At 29.8% G+C, this 18,625-nt stretch overlaps 1 protein-coding gene across 1 annotated transcript in view; it reads left to right on the forward strand.

Moving 5' to 3' along the window:
• Positions 1-18,625, forward strand: part of kcc (solute carrier family 12 member kcc) — a 105,274-nt gene that overhangs the window by 7,729 nt on the left and 78,920 nt on the right. Inside the window, 1 exon segment of the mRNA XM_015324413.2 lies at positions 11,815-11,871. Coding sequence (XP_015179899.1) covers positions 11,815-11,871 — 57 coding nt within the window.

Genomic DNA, 18,625 nt, shown 5'->3' on the forward strand with positions numbered 1-18,625 from the left:
TCGTTGGACCAAGCCCCACAGTTCTTTCGGCGAGATCTATTCCCGATCTCCGTGTGGAATTCATTTCTGATTTATCTATATATATATGCAAATATGTGTATGTTCATCTGTGTGTGTGTGTGTGTGTATTTACATATGTGTTGTTGGAAACACTAATGGCAAATTCCCAGGTTTATTCTTTCAATTTTTCTCTTGACTTTTTTTTTCTATTTTTCATTTTTTTTATTTTCAGATTCTCTTTTGACGTATTTTTTTTTTGCTCTTTTTTTCTTTTTCTATTTTTTTTTTTTTTTTTCTTCTTAATCTCATGTCATTTTTCTTGTATACACAAAGTATCTACGTTGGGAATTTTTTTTTTATATCTTTTTGCCTCTCTTTTTTTCCTTTTTATTTATTTTTTTTTTTCTTTATATTTTGTTTTGTCACAACAAGGCGGAAATTTTTCAATTTATTTTATTTATTTTATTTTTTTTTTTTCACGTAACGTGATATATTGTAAAATAATAATAAACGTATGCACGAGCGACGTTATCAAAGGAATACACGTTTTGGATGAAAAATATTTGATCAAAGGAAAAATGAATATATATATATATATATATAAATTTAGTTTAAGAGAGAATTTGTTGATAACAATTTAAAAAACAAAGTCAATTTAGATCAATTTTTTAACCTTTGCTGACCACACTTCATCCAAAGGACCACCCAGACCATTTTTGTTGCAACTTGTGTCACTTGAGTGTCATTTTTTTCAATTGTACTCAACTTTGTTTAATTTTTTCAACATATTTAAATTTAATTTAAGACTATAAAACCAATATAGTCTTTTTAAGTAAATATTAAAGAAGTGTCAAAAAAAATGTTGAAGTAAATTTATGCAATAGTTGTTTTTTTTTATAACAATTTTTTTCACTCGGGTCCTGTGGACCCGGGTGTGGTAAGCGTGTTACTCAAGGAAGGGTGATTAGCAAAGGTTAATATTTAAGATGATAATTAATTAGTATAGATATTCGAATTAACAAAAGTTACCATAATTATCGTAAAGAATACCAGATAAAATTGTAGATAAATTATTATTTAATTGACAATAGAAATAGATTATTAATTCATATTATCATTAATTGACAATAGAATAGGAATTTTGAATTTCAATTGAAAAAACAAAGTCACAATTTGATTTGTATTTGAAGTAACAAAATTCATCACAATTGCTGTAAAAGAATATCAGATAAAATTCTAGATAATTAATATTTGTTTAATTGATAATACCACAATTTTTAATTCCAATTTAAAAAAAAAAAAAAACAATGAACTGACATTGCTAATTTAACAAATCAACTTTCGAGTTTCTAATGCCAATTAATAATAATAATAATAATAATAATAATTTCAAAATACAAAGTCAATTATGATTGGTACATTAATAATTCTGATGTGTGAACATGGGGATATGGTTATTCAAAGTAACAAAGGTTGCCATAATTGTCTTATAGGAATAATCTAAAATTGTCAGATGTGTATTCGTTTATCCAGAGTTTCTCTCTCTCTCTCTCTCACTCTCTCTCTTTCTCTTTGTTTCTCTTTGTTTCTCTCTGTTGGTCGACTCATAACGTATGACGCGTATCTACATAGCTACATATTATGTATACTCAGACATTCCGTCGGCATGGCATTCTGCCAGAACAGCAAAGCTACTACACTACCTTCGTGTTTATCAACAGGGAATTATGCTAACGCGCCCGTCGACCGAGCAAAGCCAGTGGTCCGTCTATTCCTTGACGTTTCATGCGCCTCTGACGTATATCGTTTCAGGGAACCACAAGTTTCTCTCTCACTCCCTCTCATTTTCTCTTTTTACCAAAGGCTTTTTAACTCATAAATGTAAATTATTTGATTTCGATAAACTTCATTGGAATTTACAAACAATTTCGATTATCAATAAACTCAAATTTACTTTTATTATATCTTAATAATATATATTTGTATTTTGTATTTTATACACGTTTACACACGTCTTTTTAAGTCAACGTATTACCTTACACCGTCATCTGTTAAAATCTTATCGAACTAACAGAGATAATCATGACTCTAATTAATTAATAAACAAATAATTCGATTATAAATTGAGATATAAACTATTCTATCTTTCAAGTTGAATAAAATTGCACACAGTGTGGACAATTTGATTAAAATCGGTTCAGTAGTTTAGGAGTACGTTGCGGACAAACAAACGTGACACGTAATTTATATATATTAAGATGGTAATTTTTTATTTTACACGACGTGTATACACGTCAAACGCATCTCAGTAGAGATTTGGTTGGACGTATATACACGTCGAACGCACACACTTAACTGGTTAATAATTATTATCGTGGATAACCTTTTTTTTTTCTATATCAGCAATTGTGCTTTCCCATATTTATTTTCTTTTTCGTTTAAACAAATCACCCTGAAATAAAACAATACATTAATTTATTATATATACAGTGTTTCAATTATTTCTAACAAAAAAAAAAAAGAAGAAAATATATCCGAAATTAAGTTGACTCTTTTTTGTTTTGTTTTTTTTTCTTGTCTTTCTATTTATCAAGCAAGGTATTTGTTTTATATTCATTACCTTCGTCGTCCAGTGATTTATTATTATAATTTTGCGTTACGAGATTGATGATGTGGGGGGGGGAGAGGGGTGGAGGAGGAGGAGGAGGAGGAAGGGAAGAAAACGTTTCAACGTTGGTTGTTAGAAAAGATCAAGAAAAAAAAAAAAAAAAGAAAAAGGTAAATAGAAAATTCATTAAGAGGAAATACAAGAGAATTTTGGAAGTATGTGTGTGTGTGTGTGTGTGTGTGTATGTGTGTGTTGTTAGGGCGTGGTCAGTGAATAAGATATTACCTGCTTTTTTTTTTCTTTCAACATCTTACAAAGTGTGAAAATGTTTTGTCTAATAAATGTTTCATAAGTTAAGTTCTCGAGTAATTGTGTAACATTAATTATGGCTTAGTCGATACCAAAAATAGATGAAGTTTATTTTTAACTCATTTCTCTAATAAGTCTCTTCGTAACTTTGAAATAATTTTGCATAGATCAAAATTTTTGTATTATATTATCATTATTATTTTGATCAATTGTTATATTTGTTGTAGTTTTCATACGAGTATAATTAATTTTTCTATGTATACTACAATTTTTTTTTTTTTTTTTTTTTTAAATAATAATGTAACAGAATATATATATATATATATATATATATATATATATATATATATATATATATAAAAATATATATATATATAGACACGTTGATAAACAAAAAAAGAAATGTTTAAAATTATATTGTTAAAATTACAATAATTTAACTTTATTAATTGAATTGAATTGAATTTAGTAATTTTCATTATTAGTATCTACTTAATTATTATTATTATTATCAATGATTAAACTTGCAATTATTTTAATATCAGTAAAATTAATTTTTCTATATAAATATCCATTTTTTTTTTTTTTTATAAATACCAAATGCAATATATAAAAAAAAGTAGACACTTTGATAAAAAAAAAAAGAAATTTTTAAAAATCGTTCAAGTTAAACGTAAAAGTAAAAAATCACGAAGCTTGACTTTTATCAAAATTTCTATTTATCATCACACTAATATATATACACACACACATATACTTATATATATATATATATATATATATATATATATATATATATATATATATATAACACATAAACATTATTTCTCATTCGCCATATAAACTTTTCTTTCTTTTAAATTCACCAAGCAAAATGCCTCGAACATTCGTTCGTTCGTTCGTTCGTTCGTTGAGTTGAGTTGAGTTGAGTTTTTCCTTTCCATTTGTTCTTTTTTTTTCTTTTTCCTTTTATACAAGAATAGAGAGAGAGAGAAGATGGAAGAAGAGAGTTAGTAAAAGTAGAAATAGAAAGAAGAGGGTGGTGGTTGTGTGGAGAAGGCCTCGCGACCATGAACCAACGGATAGGAGGAGGATTTATCGATTGCCATGTAAATCGGCAACCTTCGTTTGCATCGTCTCCAAAAGAAATACTTAACACCGATCTACCTTTTTTTTTTTTCTTTTTTTATTATTATTATTATTTTTCACATAGTCAAAAAAAAAAAAAAAGAAAGTATTACAGAAGAAAATAACAAAGAGATACACAATAGAAATTTAATGTAATACTCAATGTAATTAAATTATATCATTTATATAATTTAATAACATTTAGTATTTCAATTTTTATTTTTGTTTATTTGTTTGTTTGTTTGTTTGTGTTTAAGTTTTTTTTTTTTTTTTTTAATAAGCATCGCGACAAATTTAATTAAATATAATATTAAATTAACACACATATATTTATTATAATAATATAATATATTATTATAAAATAAAATACTAATCTTAGTATATTAAAAATTGCTATCAAATATTTTCTAATTCTTCTACAAATCACAAAATACCATTTTTATCAAATAATATAAAAATTACAATTTACAATGTTTCCAACTATTTGTGTCTATTATAATAACTATTATAATAATATAATTTATTATTATAAAATAATCAAAATACTAATCTTAGTATATTAAAAATTGCTACCAAATATTTTCTAATTCTTTTACAGATCAATACTTCGTTTTTTTTTTTAAATAAGCATTGCGACAAATTTAATTAAATATTAAATTAACACACATATATTTATTATAATAATATAATATATTATATTATAAAATAATCAAAATACTAATCTTAGTATATTAAAAATTGCTATCAAATATATTCTAATTCTTCTACACATCACAAAATACCATTTTTATCAAATAATATAAAAATTACAATTTACAATGTTTCCAATTATTTGTGTCATTCATTTAATAACGTAAAAAAAAAAAAAAAAAACAAAAAAAAAACTAAACTATAAAGAAGTGCAATTGAAAAAGTGCAACGTACGAAGTCACGCATAACATTGTAACAACACACACGTGTTGTCTTACATATTTACACAGAAAATACACAAAGTATATAAAACACACACTTGTATATGGATCACGCATGCATTTATACTTTTTTTCTTTTTTTTACTTTGTCTCTCTCTCTCTCTCTCTCTCTTTTGCAATGGTGCCAGATCAGAGCTTTAAAAACGAAAGATGCAACGAGTGGTGGTGGTGGTGTGGTGGTGGTAGTGGTGGTAGAATCATAACAGCAAACGATTAACACAAAGCATCGTAGCCGAAACAGCTGTTGTTACTTGCTGCTTGTTTGCTGTAAATCGAACGGCGAGATAAAAGTACACCCAAGTATTGTTAGTTGACTGAATAATCTCATGAAGCATGCAACCAACCAACCAACCAAGTCAGTTATGTTGGATGACAATGACGATCTAGATGATGATGATGATGATGATGATGATGATGAAGATTGTAATCAGACAACGCGTAAACCGCTTTAACCGGTTAGCTGCGGAACTTAAATATAAACTTCATAATAATAAATTAATTGTTAACGCTTTTAAAGTCACGAGTCTGACTCAAACCTACGCTTACATTATTATCTACACTTTCCCCGTACGACGCTTCTGGACTTACGTAATGTCAAACAGTGAAGAAGAAGAAGAAGAAGAAGAAGAAGAAGAAGTGGAGTATTTAATGACGACGATAATAACACCCAATTGTAATCATTTTTTTATTGTAATAATTATGATTATACATATAAATATTATTGTAGATTATATAATAGTCACGTAACTTATTCTAATCATCATAGTCATCATAATCGTTAATTATATTTCATCATTTGACCTATCACGCTAACTTCACGGTAGCTGTGCCTTGCGCTACGTAGGGACCCTATAGGAGGGACGCGCCATATACATTGCTAGGCTGCAAATTTGGGGAGGGGGACAGCTTCCGTTGCATCGAAGCTGTTGCGTTGAATCATTCGCGCACAATCACGTGACTACACTAGTTTCTGTCCCTCAGCAATGTGTATGGCGTGTCCCTCTTAAAGGGTCCCTAGCGCTACACTTTAACCAGCACTACAGTGTCCCATTTTCACACTTCGAAGTGCTTCGGTAAAACCAAGATTTGGACATGTTGAAAATCTTGTTTTACTTCGGGACCAAAGTGCATATTGTTTTTAGACATGTAAAGTACACTTTAAGGTATAACAAAAAAATCGATCTGTTGAAAATTTGAGAGTGGTGTTACCCCTGAAGCAACGTTTCAGTTTGTTGGTAGGACGTATAGTATACGTCGCTTTCAGTTTTGGGACAGAAATATGACGTCATAATAGGTCAAATGGTTAATAAAGTATACGCATATAATTGCGTATGACATAAAATAAATGATCATAGTTTGTTTATCCGATGTCTTATGGATGAGCAACTGTTTCAAATCCAGAATTAATGTCACCGGCCGTTTTCTCTTTTTGTTTGTATGTTGAAATGATATACCATGTAATATATATATATATATATATATACATGGCGCATTATTATCCGAGAGTAAATGTCAATTGACGCGTTGAGTTAACCGATGATACTCGGCGTATAGTTTACAACCATCGTTGTGTGTTGTTATACACACACACACTACTTTTTTTTTCCCACACAACACACCAGATAGTCGACACAACTCTTTAAACGAGATAAAAGAATGCCGACATTTTATAGTTCGTGGGAAACTCGTTGTTTTTTTTCTTTTTTTATACGACATACAGACGTAACCCTATTACCCACTCGGCTTGCCCAACTGACCCTTTTCTTTCTTGGAAATAGAGAGAGAGAGAGAGAGAGAGAGAGTGAGACAATTTATTGAAGTTAATATTATTTCTGGGTATTTGTTTCTTTTTTTTCTTTCCGTTGAAATTATTTTTAATTATTCTGTTATGGTATTACAGTCATTACAAGTTTAATACTTTAATTGTTACTTTTATATTTAGAATATTATTAAAAAAATATTAGGTCGAGTCATAAATAACTACCGTTTTTTATGAGACAAACAATGACGTTTCTGCGACTGATAAGTGCAAGACACCTTTCATGGAGTTGTTTTTTTTTTTGCACTCTTTGCAATTGTTCAACGTATCTATTGGATTTTGTTCCAATATTACTTTGAAAAGGTTCATCAAAGTTGGAAATACGTCCCTGCACTCGGTTCATCTTTTAAGATCGTACCTTCAGAACGGAATTTTACAAAGCAATTTCTGACTGCCCTATCAGTTATCAGTCCTGCACTGTATACGCTGTATATTTTTTCAGTTGTCACCTTAGTGCTATTGCCTTGTTTCAATTTTTAAAGTATTACATGTCGAATATGCACTTTTTACTATCCAATTTCAGTGGTTAAGAAAAACGGTTAAATGTAACATTGACTACATAAAGAAACATGTGTGCAGATCACACGTGTTAAAAGTGAAATCTTCAAGAAACTAAATTTCGAGAGAATGAGACCAATACAAAATATCTGCTGTAGGATAATTGTATTCTTTTCTTATTTAGTAACGCGGCCGTTTCATTGTCTCCCACCGCTCCGTTACATAGCCGCCTACCGCTCCGTTACATAGCCGCCTACCGGTCCGTTACATTTTTTCAAATCACACCCATTCTAAAGAAGTTTTTACTTCAAAAAGTTGACAGAAGACTAACTGAATGCCTCATCTATACAGTGATATCAAAAATCCGTTTGTTTCGGTGACTTATAATAGGTAAATACGAAAAATAGATTCCGCATAACCGCATTGGAAGTTACTTATGACTCGATCTAATATATAAAAATATTTTTTCATGGATTAATATATATATTATTAATATATTATTTTTTATATACCATTTTTATAAGATAATTTATTAATAACAATGTTTCTATTTTTTTTTCTTTTTGGTAGAAATTCAAATAACCAAATCATACGAATTTACAAAACATTTCTATTTAAACGAATAAACTTTATAATTATGTTATTTTTTTTTTTGATATTATTTTATTATAAACTAAAAAAAAATATTACCTTTCGAATTGTGATTTACCTGTAAAAAACATGAAATCATCGACAAGGATTGATAGAAAAAGAAAAAAAAATAACTTTCTTACTTCCCTTTTGATTTACGAGATCACAGGATGTACATAGGTTCCTATTGCAAGGAAATAAATGTGCATACTTCACATGTCCTTGAGAAATACCTTGCATATCTTTTTCCTTTTATCTTGAAATTCACCTACTATTCATCTAGTCTCTTCTTTATTCTTTCTTTTTCTTTTTTCTTTTTCATGCTGACAAACTGGCAAATCAAATCTACCTATATCATTTCTGTATTGATCGTTTATTCGTGGAGTGTGAGAAGGTTGAGGAAAAAGAACTTCTGAGAAAGAATCCTTGAGAAAAACTGGAATAGAAATATGCATACGGATTTTGATCAAATTCTATCTCAACAGATGATATCAATTCCTAGACGAGACGTTACAACCAATCAATGATCGTTTCGATTTGCAAACAATTTTGTCAGGATCAACGTTACTTTTTTTTTTTTTTACGATTTATATAGACACGTATATATATATATCTGCACAAATATATCAAAATAAATATCTATATATATAAATAAATAAATAAATAAATAATAGTATGCGATAACTTTTTATTATTAATTCTTTCGGAATAAAAATTTAGAAGAACACAAATATAAAACAAAAAAAAGAAAAGAAAGTAGAATTAAACTTGCATCGAGTGAATACATTTTTCTAAATACACTTTGCAAAATATTCTAATTTGTTTTTTTATTATATTAATTGTTGATAATTTTTATTTGGCAAAATTAAATTAAAAAAAAAAATAATAATAATAATAGAATGAACTTATTATAATTATATTTTATATTATATTTATTATTATATTTATTATCATATAAAATGCCAATATAAATTTAATTCCCTATTATCGCGTTGCCAGTGGGTATTATACAAAATAATAAAAAAAAATATCTTACCTTGAAAAAAAAAAAAAAAAGATAGATAAAAAAGAAACACAAAGAAGACAAAGAATAGGGGCGGAGGGGGGGGGCGGGGTGGAAATAAAATATAAAACCGTGTCATCATCAAAGTTTATCGTAAAATCGTAAAACTCCGTGGTTGCATCAGGGTTTGTGTTAGGATTCGCGTCAGTGGTCGCATCAGGAGATTGTGTCAGAGTTTGCGTCATTATAAATAATAATATTTACATACTTTAACTAAAATACAGAAACGTCTATTCAAAATTTATTACAAAATCTATAAGAAAAAAAAAAAAAAAAAACAATTCACACATGGGTTTCACATATGGTGTTAAGGGGAATAGAAAAAGAAAATCTTTTTGGGTATGCGGATTCGTGTCGCGGAATACCGTAGTAGCTATCTTGACTATGATAGTGAGTAAGAGAGAGAGAGAGAGTGAGAGAAGGAGGGAGGAAGGGAGGGAGGATTTGAAAGTTGGGTCGAGAGACTTGCATCCATCCCCGATCAGTGGGAGGGTGGGAGGGGTGGGTTTCATCGACCCAATCGAGCTTGGGGTGGAGCTTAAGCTACACGTCCGCGTCAGCACCTCTTCGTTTCTCTTCTCTTTCTCTTCTAGTGGGCCTTCATACTCGTCTCACCTACATTTCCCCTACCATTTTACACACATACACACACATAGATACACATAGATACACGTATATACAGGGACCAGAACTCAGCAACCCTTTTCACCCTCCTCAAACTCTTCACAGTCCATCTCTTTCATCGTCACCGCTCCCCCCACCCTTTTCTCACCCTTCTTCCTCGTTCGGTTTCATCTAAATCTACACACATACACATTTTTAACTGTTATCATCCCTTATCCTCAACCACCTGATCCTCAAAGACACCTTCAGTTCTGATGGAAACTCATTGACGACAATTGTGTCGTCATTGTGAGCTTCCACGAAAATATTTGCAATAAATTTTCTTTTTATATTTTTTTTTTTGAAGGGGGTGATAGTGGGAGGGATAATTTTAAAGGGGGTCGATCGATGCACCGAGGTGGATTTTTGTTTCTTTTTTTTATTCGGGGGCAAAAATGTCGATTTCCATTTTACCCTGACTCCTGTTCTTCTTTTTTGTTTTTTTTTTAGATCGCAACAAATCGACGGAATGCTGGATGCTAGTTGCTTTTTTTTTTCTTTCTTTCTTTCTTTCTTTTTTATTCTTTGTTGGTTGGGGGAAAAAAAAATGTAGGATTCTAATGACCAGCTGTGATCGGTTGGTTGGTTGGTTGGTTGGTTGGTTGATTGAAGGGTTAAAAATAAAAAAAAGAATCATACCAACGTTTTAGATCTTAATACACGAATGATTGCATTGTTAATGTTAGATAATAATAATAATAATAATAATAATAATTGTTATTGAAGTTTTTAAAGTGTTCGGGGGTGGTTAGAAAAGAAATCATAAGGAAGGAATAAGTAATTTTTTTCTTCTTTTAAAGTTATGCTAATTTTATTCATTTTCAAATATACGTTTATTATACATATATATAGTATCATCATATTTTATACATTAGCACAAACTATTATTAGTACTTTTTTTTATTTAAAATGATCTTTTTTTTTCTGGTTGAATTAATTTAACAAGACATTTTCATTCTACTCTACTTTTATCAATTTTCTTTGGAAAGAAGAAGAAGAAGAAGAAAAGAAAAAAGACAAAGTCTATTCACAAATACACCAGCTGTGTGGTCGTTTCATTCGAGATACAAGAGAGAACAAAAAATATTATTCTACGTTTTATAAATGGGATCATGATGATACATTTGGTATTGCTGCATTGGACGTTAATGAATACTTGGAACTCGAGTTTTCGAGGGAAATAAGAAAAATAATAGAAAAAAAAAGATAAAAAAGATATAAAACACATTGACTAACGTTAGGAATATTTTTCTATTTTTTGTTTTTTTTATTCTATTTCTTAAACATTAGAAATATTGTTTTTTATTGAATATAAATTAACATATAACATATATTCGATCAGACTTGAAGCTTCACGGCACGATCTGGCAAAAACCAATGCCACATCAGCGTGTTAGAGGGGCTCATGCGGAGGAGGTCTAAGAAGTGGGCCACGGACCACTTCAGGGATCTCTGGGTGTAAGGCCCGGTCATGAGGCACACGAAGGCTCTGTTTTCAGGGCCCTCGGAGAAGCTAGGTACCGAGTTGATCAACCTGGACCGAGCCCAATTGAGGCTGGTTGTAGGATTGGTCACCGGGCACTGGCACCTTAGAAAGCACCTCACGCGATTGGGCCTTGCACAAGACTCGGTCTGCGGCAGGTGTGACGAAGGGGAGTGATACCCCCCTCCATCTCATAACTCAATGCGTTGGGCTCGCGGACGTTAGAAATGATGTCCTTGGGACCACCGCCAATAACTTCGACCTAGTGGGCTTAGGGGCGACCAGACTGCTGCGCTTTGCAAGGGAGTCGGGGGGGGGGCTGCCCGCGGGACCGCTACGGTCATAGGTTTTTCCTATGGGGGCCCGGGCACAATGGTCCAGAGACTGAGCGTACCCGGGTAAACAAACCTCAAGAAAACAAATTCTCCCCATAGTATTTTTATTATTAACAATATTAAATTGATTTGATGGTTTAACAATATGAACAATATTAAGTTCATTTTATTTAATGTTTCTTTTTTATTTTTTATTCTGCGGATTTTTATCAAACACACAGTGAAAAAGAAGTAACATAGATGAATTGTTATTATTATTATTATTATTATTATTATTAACATATGTTGTTTGTTTTTTTGATTTTAGATCAAGCACCCAATGGAACCCAAGTGGAACACCTTGTCTCCATATCGACCAATGCCTGTGAGTAATTTTTACCATAAAAGGAACAATTTGATTCCCTATACAATAAGTTATGCTATTTTGTTGTTGTTTTTTGTTTTGTTTACTTACTGCATTAATGATTTATGCAATTTTCTCAAATGTTTTTTTGATCTCTATCTATAACAACATATATATATATTATATTATTCCATAGATGAAACTTTGACATTTTTATGAAAATTATTGACAGGGTTTAATTAATCCATTAACTGCCACGATTCCCATTTGGGAATTTTGGAATTTTACATACACCATTCGCGGTTTTATGTGGACTGTATGATAAAATGGCATAATAATTGCTATTTTGTATATATAGGAAATAATAATAGAAATAAATAATAGTAGTCTCTTATTGGTTTTGTTTGTGCAACCAGCTACAATTCCCCATTTAAAAAATTCCCCTTTTTAAAAAATATAAAAATATTTCTGTAACCATCAATAATTTGCCAGTTAATGGATTAATTTATTATAATCGATATAAAAATTTACAAATTTACGTATAGAACAGTATAATATATTTTTACAAAACGTATATTTCATATTTGCATTAGATATATGCAATTGTTTATTAAATTTTTTTCACAAAAATCTGTAAGAAATGTAATTTGATACGTTAAAAATCGATGTGTGGTTCACATTTATGTCTAAATACGAAAACTATACTTAACTTGGTATACTACACAAAATTATTTTCACACATACACACATACACATACACATACACATACACACGTGACTGTTTTATATCCATCTTGTGAGAATCAAAAGCTCTCTCTCTCTCTCTCTCTCTCTCTGTCTCTCTCTGTCTTTATCATTCTAAGTATTTTTTGTCTCTTTTTATCCTTCTCTCTCTCTCCTCTGTCTCTCTTTTTCTCTCTTTCTCTCTCTTTCTCATACGTTTCACAAAAGTTCAGTTAGAAGAGAAATCAGCTCGGCTTTCTAACTTTACTTCTCTTCTCGAGCTTTATTGTCGGAACGAGTTAAAAAGAAAACCCAGAAAGAGAGAGAAAGAGAGAGAGAGAGAGAGAGAGAGAGTAGAATAGAAAGAGAAACATACGAAATGAGAGAAAGAGAAATAGAACTCACAGGAATGGGATGAGATGTGTTGGGTTTGGATGGAAGGGATGAAAAAGGGGGATTGAAGAGAGAGAGAGAGAGAGAGAGAGTTGGTGAAGGGGTGGTGGTGAGGGGGAGGATACGATCGATGAGAGAGAAGAACACAGAGAGGGATTCATTATCACGAAGCGAGCCATTGTCGTTGCCGCGTCAACCGAGGATGCAAGAAAATGGGTCCTAGGTTCTGGTGCTACGATATTAAACCCTTTTACGACTACTCTCTCTCTCTCTCTCTCTCTCTCTTTCTCTTTCTTTTTCTCTTTCTCTTTCTTGCTTGTTTGTTCCTAATTGTGTTGCATTTCCAACACGAGAATGTGTGTGATATCCACTTTCTTCTACCTCCTCCCCTGCTAACCCCTTTCTTTCTTTTTTGTGTTTTGTTTTTGTTTTTGTCTTCATCGATTGTCAGATATTTTTTGGTTAATGTAATTTGTTTTTCTTTTTTTCATTTTGTTTGTTTGTTTGTTTGTTTGTTTTTTTTTTTTATCTGAACGATGATCAAAACAAAATTATGACAATTTATTATATAAAATGAAATATTGAATGTTAATAATATTAATGGAAAAGGGATAGGAAATGGGGTTGGGTGGGTGGATGAAATTATTCACATACGCAGGTGTAGTAAAAAATAATAAAATTGAATAAATGGTAAAATACAAAATGGAAGGATCAGGGGTAAAGATGATTTTGGTTTTTAAAAGTAATAAGAAATAAAATAAAAAATAGTCATGAAGAAGGAAGGGTGGTAAAGAGTAAAGGGTTGTACAATTTTCTAAACGTTATAAAAATACAAGATGAAAAGATGAAATAACTATAAAGATAAAAATAGGAAAATTGATCAAAAAGAAAACAATTTATTATATTAAAATAAAATCCAATACTAATAATAATAATAATAATAATAATAATGGTAATGGGATAGTAAATGTTGGGGGTGGGTAAATTGAATTATTCATACGCAGGTGTATTAAAAAAAAAAAAAAACAAAAAACAATTTGAATAAAAGATAAAATACAAAATAGAAGAATCAGGGGTAAAAGATATTTTGGTTTTTAAAAGAAATAAGAAATAAAATTTAAAAAAATAGCCATGAAGAAGGAAGGGTGGTAGAAAGTAATAAAGGGTTGCAAAATTTTCTAAACGTTAATCAAAAGAAAAAAAACATTTAATAAAGGAAGAAGGAGAAAACAATTTATTATATTAAAATAAAATCCCATTTTAATAATAACAATAGTAATAATAATAAAAAAAAGTATGAGGGTGGTTCAATGAAAATATTTATACACAAGTGTACTAAAAAAAACCCCCCAAAAAAAACAAATTCGAACAAATGATAAAATGAAAAATGGTGATCCCTCGTATCCAATCGTGTAAAGATTGTTTCCACTTTTAAAGGGGGAAAAAAAAAAAGGAAACCAAATACTAAAAAAAAAAAAAAAAGCCATGAAGAAGAAAGGAAGGAAGGAAGGAAGGAAGGAAGGGTGGTAAAAGGGGTTGTAAAATGGAGACGAAATACAGTAGGAAAAAAAGGGGCGTAGGTAGGTAGAAAAAAAAAAAAAAAAGTAGTAGAGAAAAATTTTTGGATTGAACGTCGTCGAGCGAGCCTGACCCGAATCGCCGATTGTTGTTCGGCCGCGAGCAATAAATTCGAGAAGTAAAGAGTTGGTGGGGGGAGCGGAGCGGAGAGTGGGGAGAGGTGGGTGGGGAGGGAGGGGGCAAGTTGCGACGAGTAGAAGGGTGAAAGGGGAAAAGGAACAAAACGCCAAGCACTGCCACTCCTCGACCCAGTTCACGGAATGCAACGCCACCATCAGGAACCAGGATTATACCTTCCGGAGGGCTCATTTTTTTTGTTTTTATTCCTTGAACCACCACCCCTCAAACTCACACGCTTACTCCTCCTGTTTTTATTCATTTTTTTTTTTTTTGAAATCATTTTTTAAATATTTTTTTTTCGTTATCTTTTCAGTTGGATTTTTTTTTTTTCATTTCATAGGACAAGTAGGATTTGATCGTAGAAACTTTGGGGAGGGGGGATGAGGGTGTAAGGAGGAAGGGAGGTTGGTATAAAAAAAAAAAAAAAGAAAAAGTAGGAAGAATTTATTGTAACATTCGTAACTGTCGATACTGTTGTTTGATTTCCGGATACGATAGGGTCGATTTTACTTTGATCCCTACTGGTTTTTTTTTTAAGTTCAAGTTTAAAGTCCTTCCGAAGGACTTTGTCGATCGCAACGTATTTTCTATTTTTTTTTTTCTTTTTTTACCTGACCATACACTACCACCACCACCACCACGTTTATATCGGTTGGGTTGAATGTAAGGTGGTGGGTTTATGCACGTGTATATATGAGAGGGTGGGTGTGTTTGTATGTATATGTATACATGGATATGTGTTGAAATCCGATAAAATGGATTTGAGCGTTTTTATCGAGGAATTGAAGATATCCTTTTCGATATATTTGAGAATTACTGGAACGATCTTCTTCTTTTCGTGTAATGGATCTTATTTCAAATTAAATAACCTTTTTTCTCTTCCTTTTTTCTTCTCTTTTTTTTGTCTCCAAACTTAATTTGTAGAAAGAAAGAAAGAAATTAATAAATTTGTCCAATTTACACGTGTAATCAAATAATTCGTAGTTATAAAAAAATTCTATTTCAAATTATTATTATTAACGTAATAAAATAAATAAAATTAAAATCACAGAATCACACACACACACACACACACACAGACACACATATTGAACTTTAATTAGAATAAAAATAATATAATAAATTTTGTAATAATTTAATAATAAATAAAATAAAATGTGTGGTAGTTAGGGTATTAACGCCGCCACCGCAGCAAAAATCAATTGCACCTTAAATTGTTGCGACAAATCATAGAATGACAAAACTTGATTTAAAATTAATAAAACACTCTTTGAAAATTTACAAAATATTTTATTTATAAAAATGTAATCAACGTCAATTCTCCTCTCACCAGTAGTACATGAATCTCAAAGCTGAACAAAATGGAATTCTGCTTAACTCAAATCAGTTGTCTTTTCTAAGTCCCACTTGCTATAAACACACTGTCTTAAATTATATTTGTAAAACTTACGTTTATTAAACTTTCGTTTAAAGTTTTTGTTTATTAAACTTTTTCATTATTTCATTCATAAATAATATATCATCAATCAATCAATCAATGAATCAATGAATCAATGAATCAATGAATCAATCAATTTCATGCATTTGTTTTTGTGGTCGACTGCACTCCTTGAAACTTGATTAAACTAATTAGACATAACGCGATTATTTCGACAGATAATTCCTTCTACCCTACGAAGCCATCAAGGGTTTTGCGTGTATTGAACTACAAAAGAGACAAATCTCCGATTGGTCGATTAAACTATCTCTTGAGAGAGAGAGAGAGAGAGAGAGAGAACACACATCAGAATCTGTAGAACTGATTCACTAATTGTACAAATTCCTGAGTAAGCAATAGAATTTCCATCCCCATCCTCACCCACTATTACAACCCTCTCTATAATTTAATTTCAATTACTTACGTTCGATTTAATCATGGTGATAATAATTGCTACGTTTGAATTTCTTCTTCTTATTATTATTATTTTTAATCCTATTTTATTTTTCATAAATATATTAACACTAGGTAGGTGTGCCCCTGCCACGCACGTTGCTGTGGCTCACAATCAGTCTGACTTTTTGTTAATAAACAAACAATTCGATTATAAATTGAGATATAAACTATCCTATCTTTCAAGTTGAATGAAACTGCATATAGTATGGAAAATTTGATTAAAATCGGTTCAGTAGTTTAGAAATCCATTGCGAACAAACAATCGTGTGACACGTAATTTACATATATTAAGATATGCTTTTTTTTGCTTATTATAATTATTTTTAATTGAAATAATTATTTTATTGAATTTTGTTGTTGTTGTTGTTGTTGTATTACAATTAATCTTCAATGTTATTTTATTTATAATAAATAATCTTAATATACACACGTAAATAGTTTGATAGGATGACAAATCGTTAGTAATAAAATATTAAACGTTAATGGGAATAATAAATGGCACTTAAATCGAATGATCGTTCTTAGTATAGTGTTCTAAGTATAATATGTACTAAATCAAACGATATATATCTATATATATATACTAGCTTAGCACAGGCTTATCGATTTGATTATTCAGGTGTCAAGGTTACTTTCGATAATCGTTTCCTATTAATCTAGAATTCAATCCTTCTATGTATGTATGTATGTATGTAGAGAAACTCCTATTACACACTTACTATATATATTTACATATCGTATTACGATAGAAGAAGAAATATGTTTCCTTTTGGTACACCTTCATGATGATAAAATGGCCTAACAGTGACGACAGGATAAATTTAAATATTAATCGATCCGTTACCTAACCTTTCTCGCGTGTACTTCAAAATGGCATCCTATACATCCTGTTTTGAGTTCATTGCCTGCATAAGAGAGTGAAAGAGAGAGAGAGAGAGAGAGAGAGAGAGAGTTAGTGAGTTAGTGAGTGAGTGAGTGAGTGAGTTTATTTAGATCGAATATCAAGTAACCCTCTTTAAGTTAAATGGAAGAAATTCTGCACGCGATTTCTTACCTAGACCTTGGCTAATTTTATTTTACAATACACATATCACTATTATTATTATTATTGATTGTAAAAATTATTACCTTTCAATTATGATTTGTTATCATTTTTTAATTTACAGTATATGGGTCAAGCATGTAAAAAAAAATAAAAGAAAAACAAACAATTGGATTCAAAGTAACCATTACTTATTTTTAAATGCATGTTCGTAAATGAATTCGTGCGTATCTTATCGCATTGTTTTTTGCATTGAAATTAATTATTAGTTATAACTTTTTGTTTGCTTTTGTTTACTTTGTATATTATATATATATATATATATTATGTGTTTTGCAGTGTCACGAAGTAAGGATCAACGAGTTATCTTTAGTTTCTTATTTTGTAGATGTTTCAATTGACTCATTGTAACTTTATGCAATTTCAATCAAATTATTACATTTTATTATTATTAAAATTATTACGTATAATAATATAATAATATGATAAAATATGTCACTAATATAATATAGTATATTATATTATAACTTATTATATTAGTTGTAATATTATTATTACTAATATATTAGTACTATTACAATATATAGTACTAATAGTAATAATACATTAGTAATATTATTATTACTAATTATATTATAACTAATATAATAATATACAAATTAAAATTAATAAATTTAACTTAATTTGTATTTTTAATATTTATATATATTAATTTTAATTATATTTAAATATATTATTTAATATTTAATAATATATATATTATTTTATATTATTAATATAATAATATAATATATTAAATAATATATAATGTATATATATATAAAATAACATAATATATAATTAAATATATTAGAAATAAATATATAGAAAAAAATGCAATAAATGATGAGACAATTAAAATATATCGATTGTTTATCATTTTAATTTTAATTTCTATTTCTCTTTTTTTTTTTTTTTAAATAAATGACTTTTAAACGACGTCGTAG

Source organism: Polistes dominula, unplaced genomic scaffold, assembly GCF_049000335.1.
Source record: "Polistes dominula isolate Pdom_NZ unplaced genomic scaffold, Pdom_raw_medaka contig_15, whole genome shotgun sequence".
Lineage (NCBI taxonomy): Eukaryota > Metazoa > Arthropoda > Insecta > Hymenoptera > Vespidae > Polistes > Polistes dominula.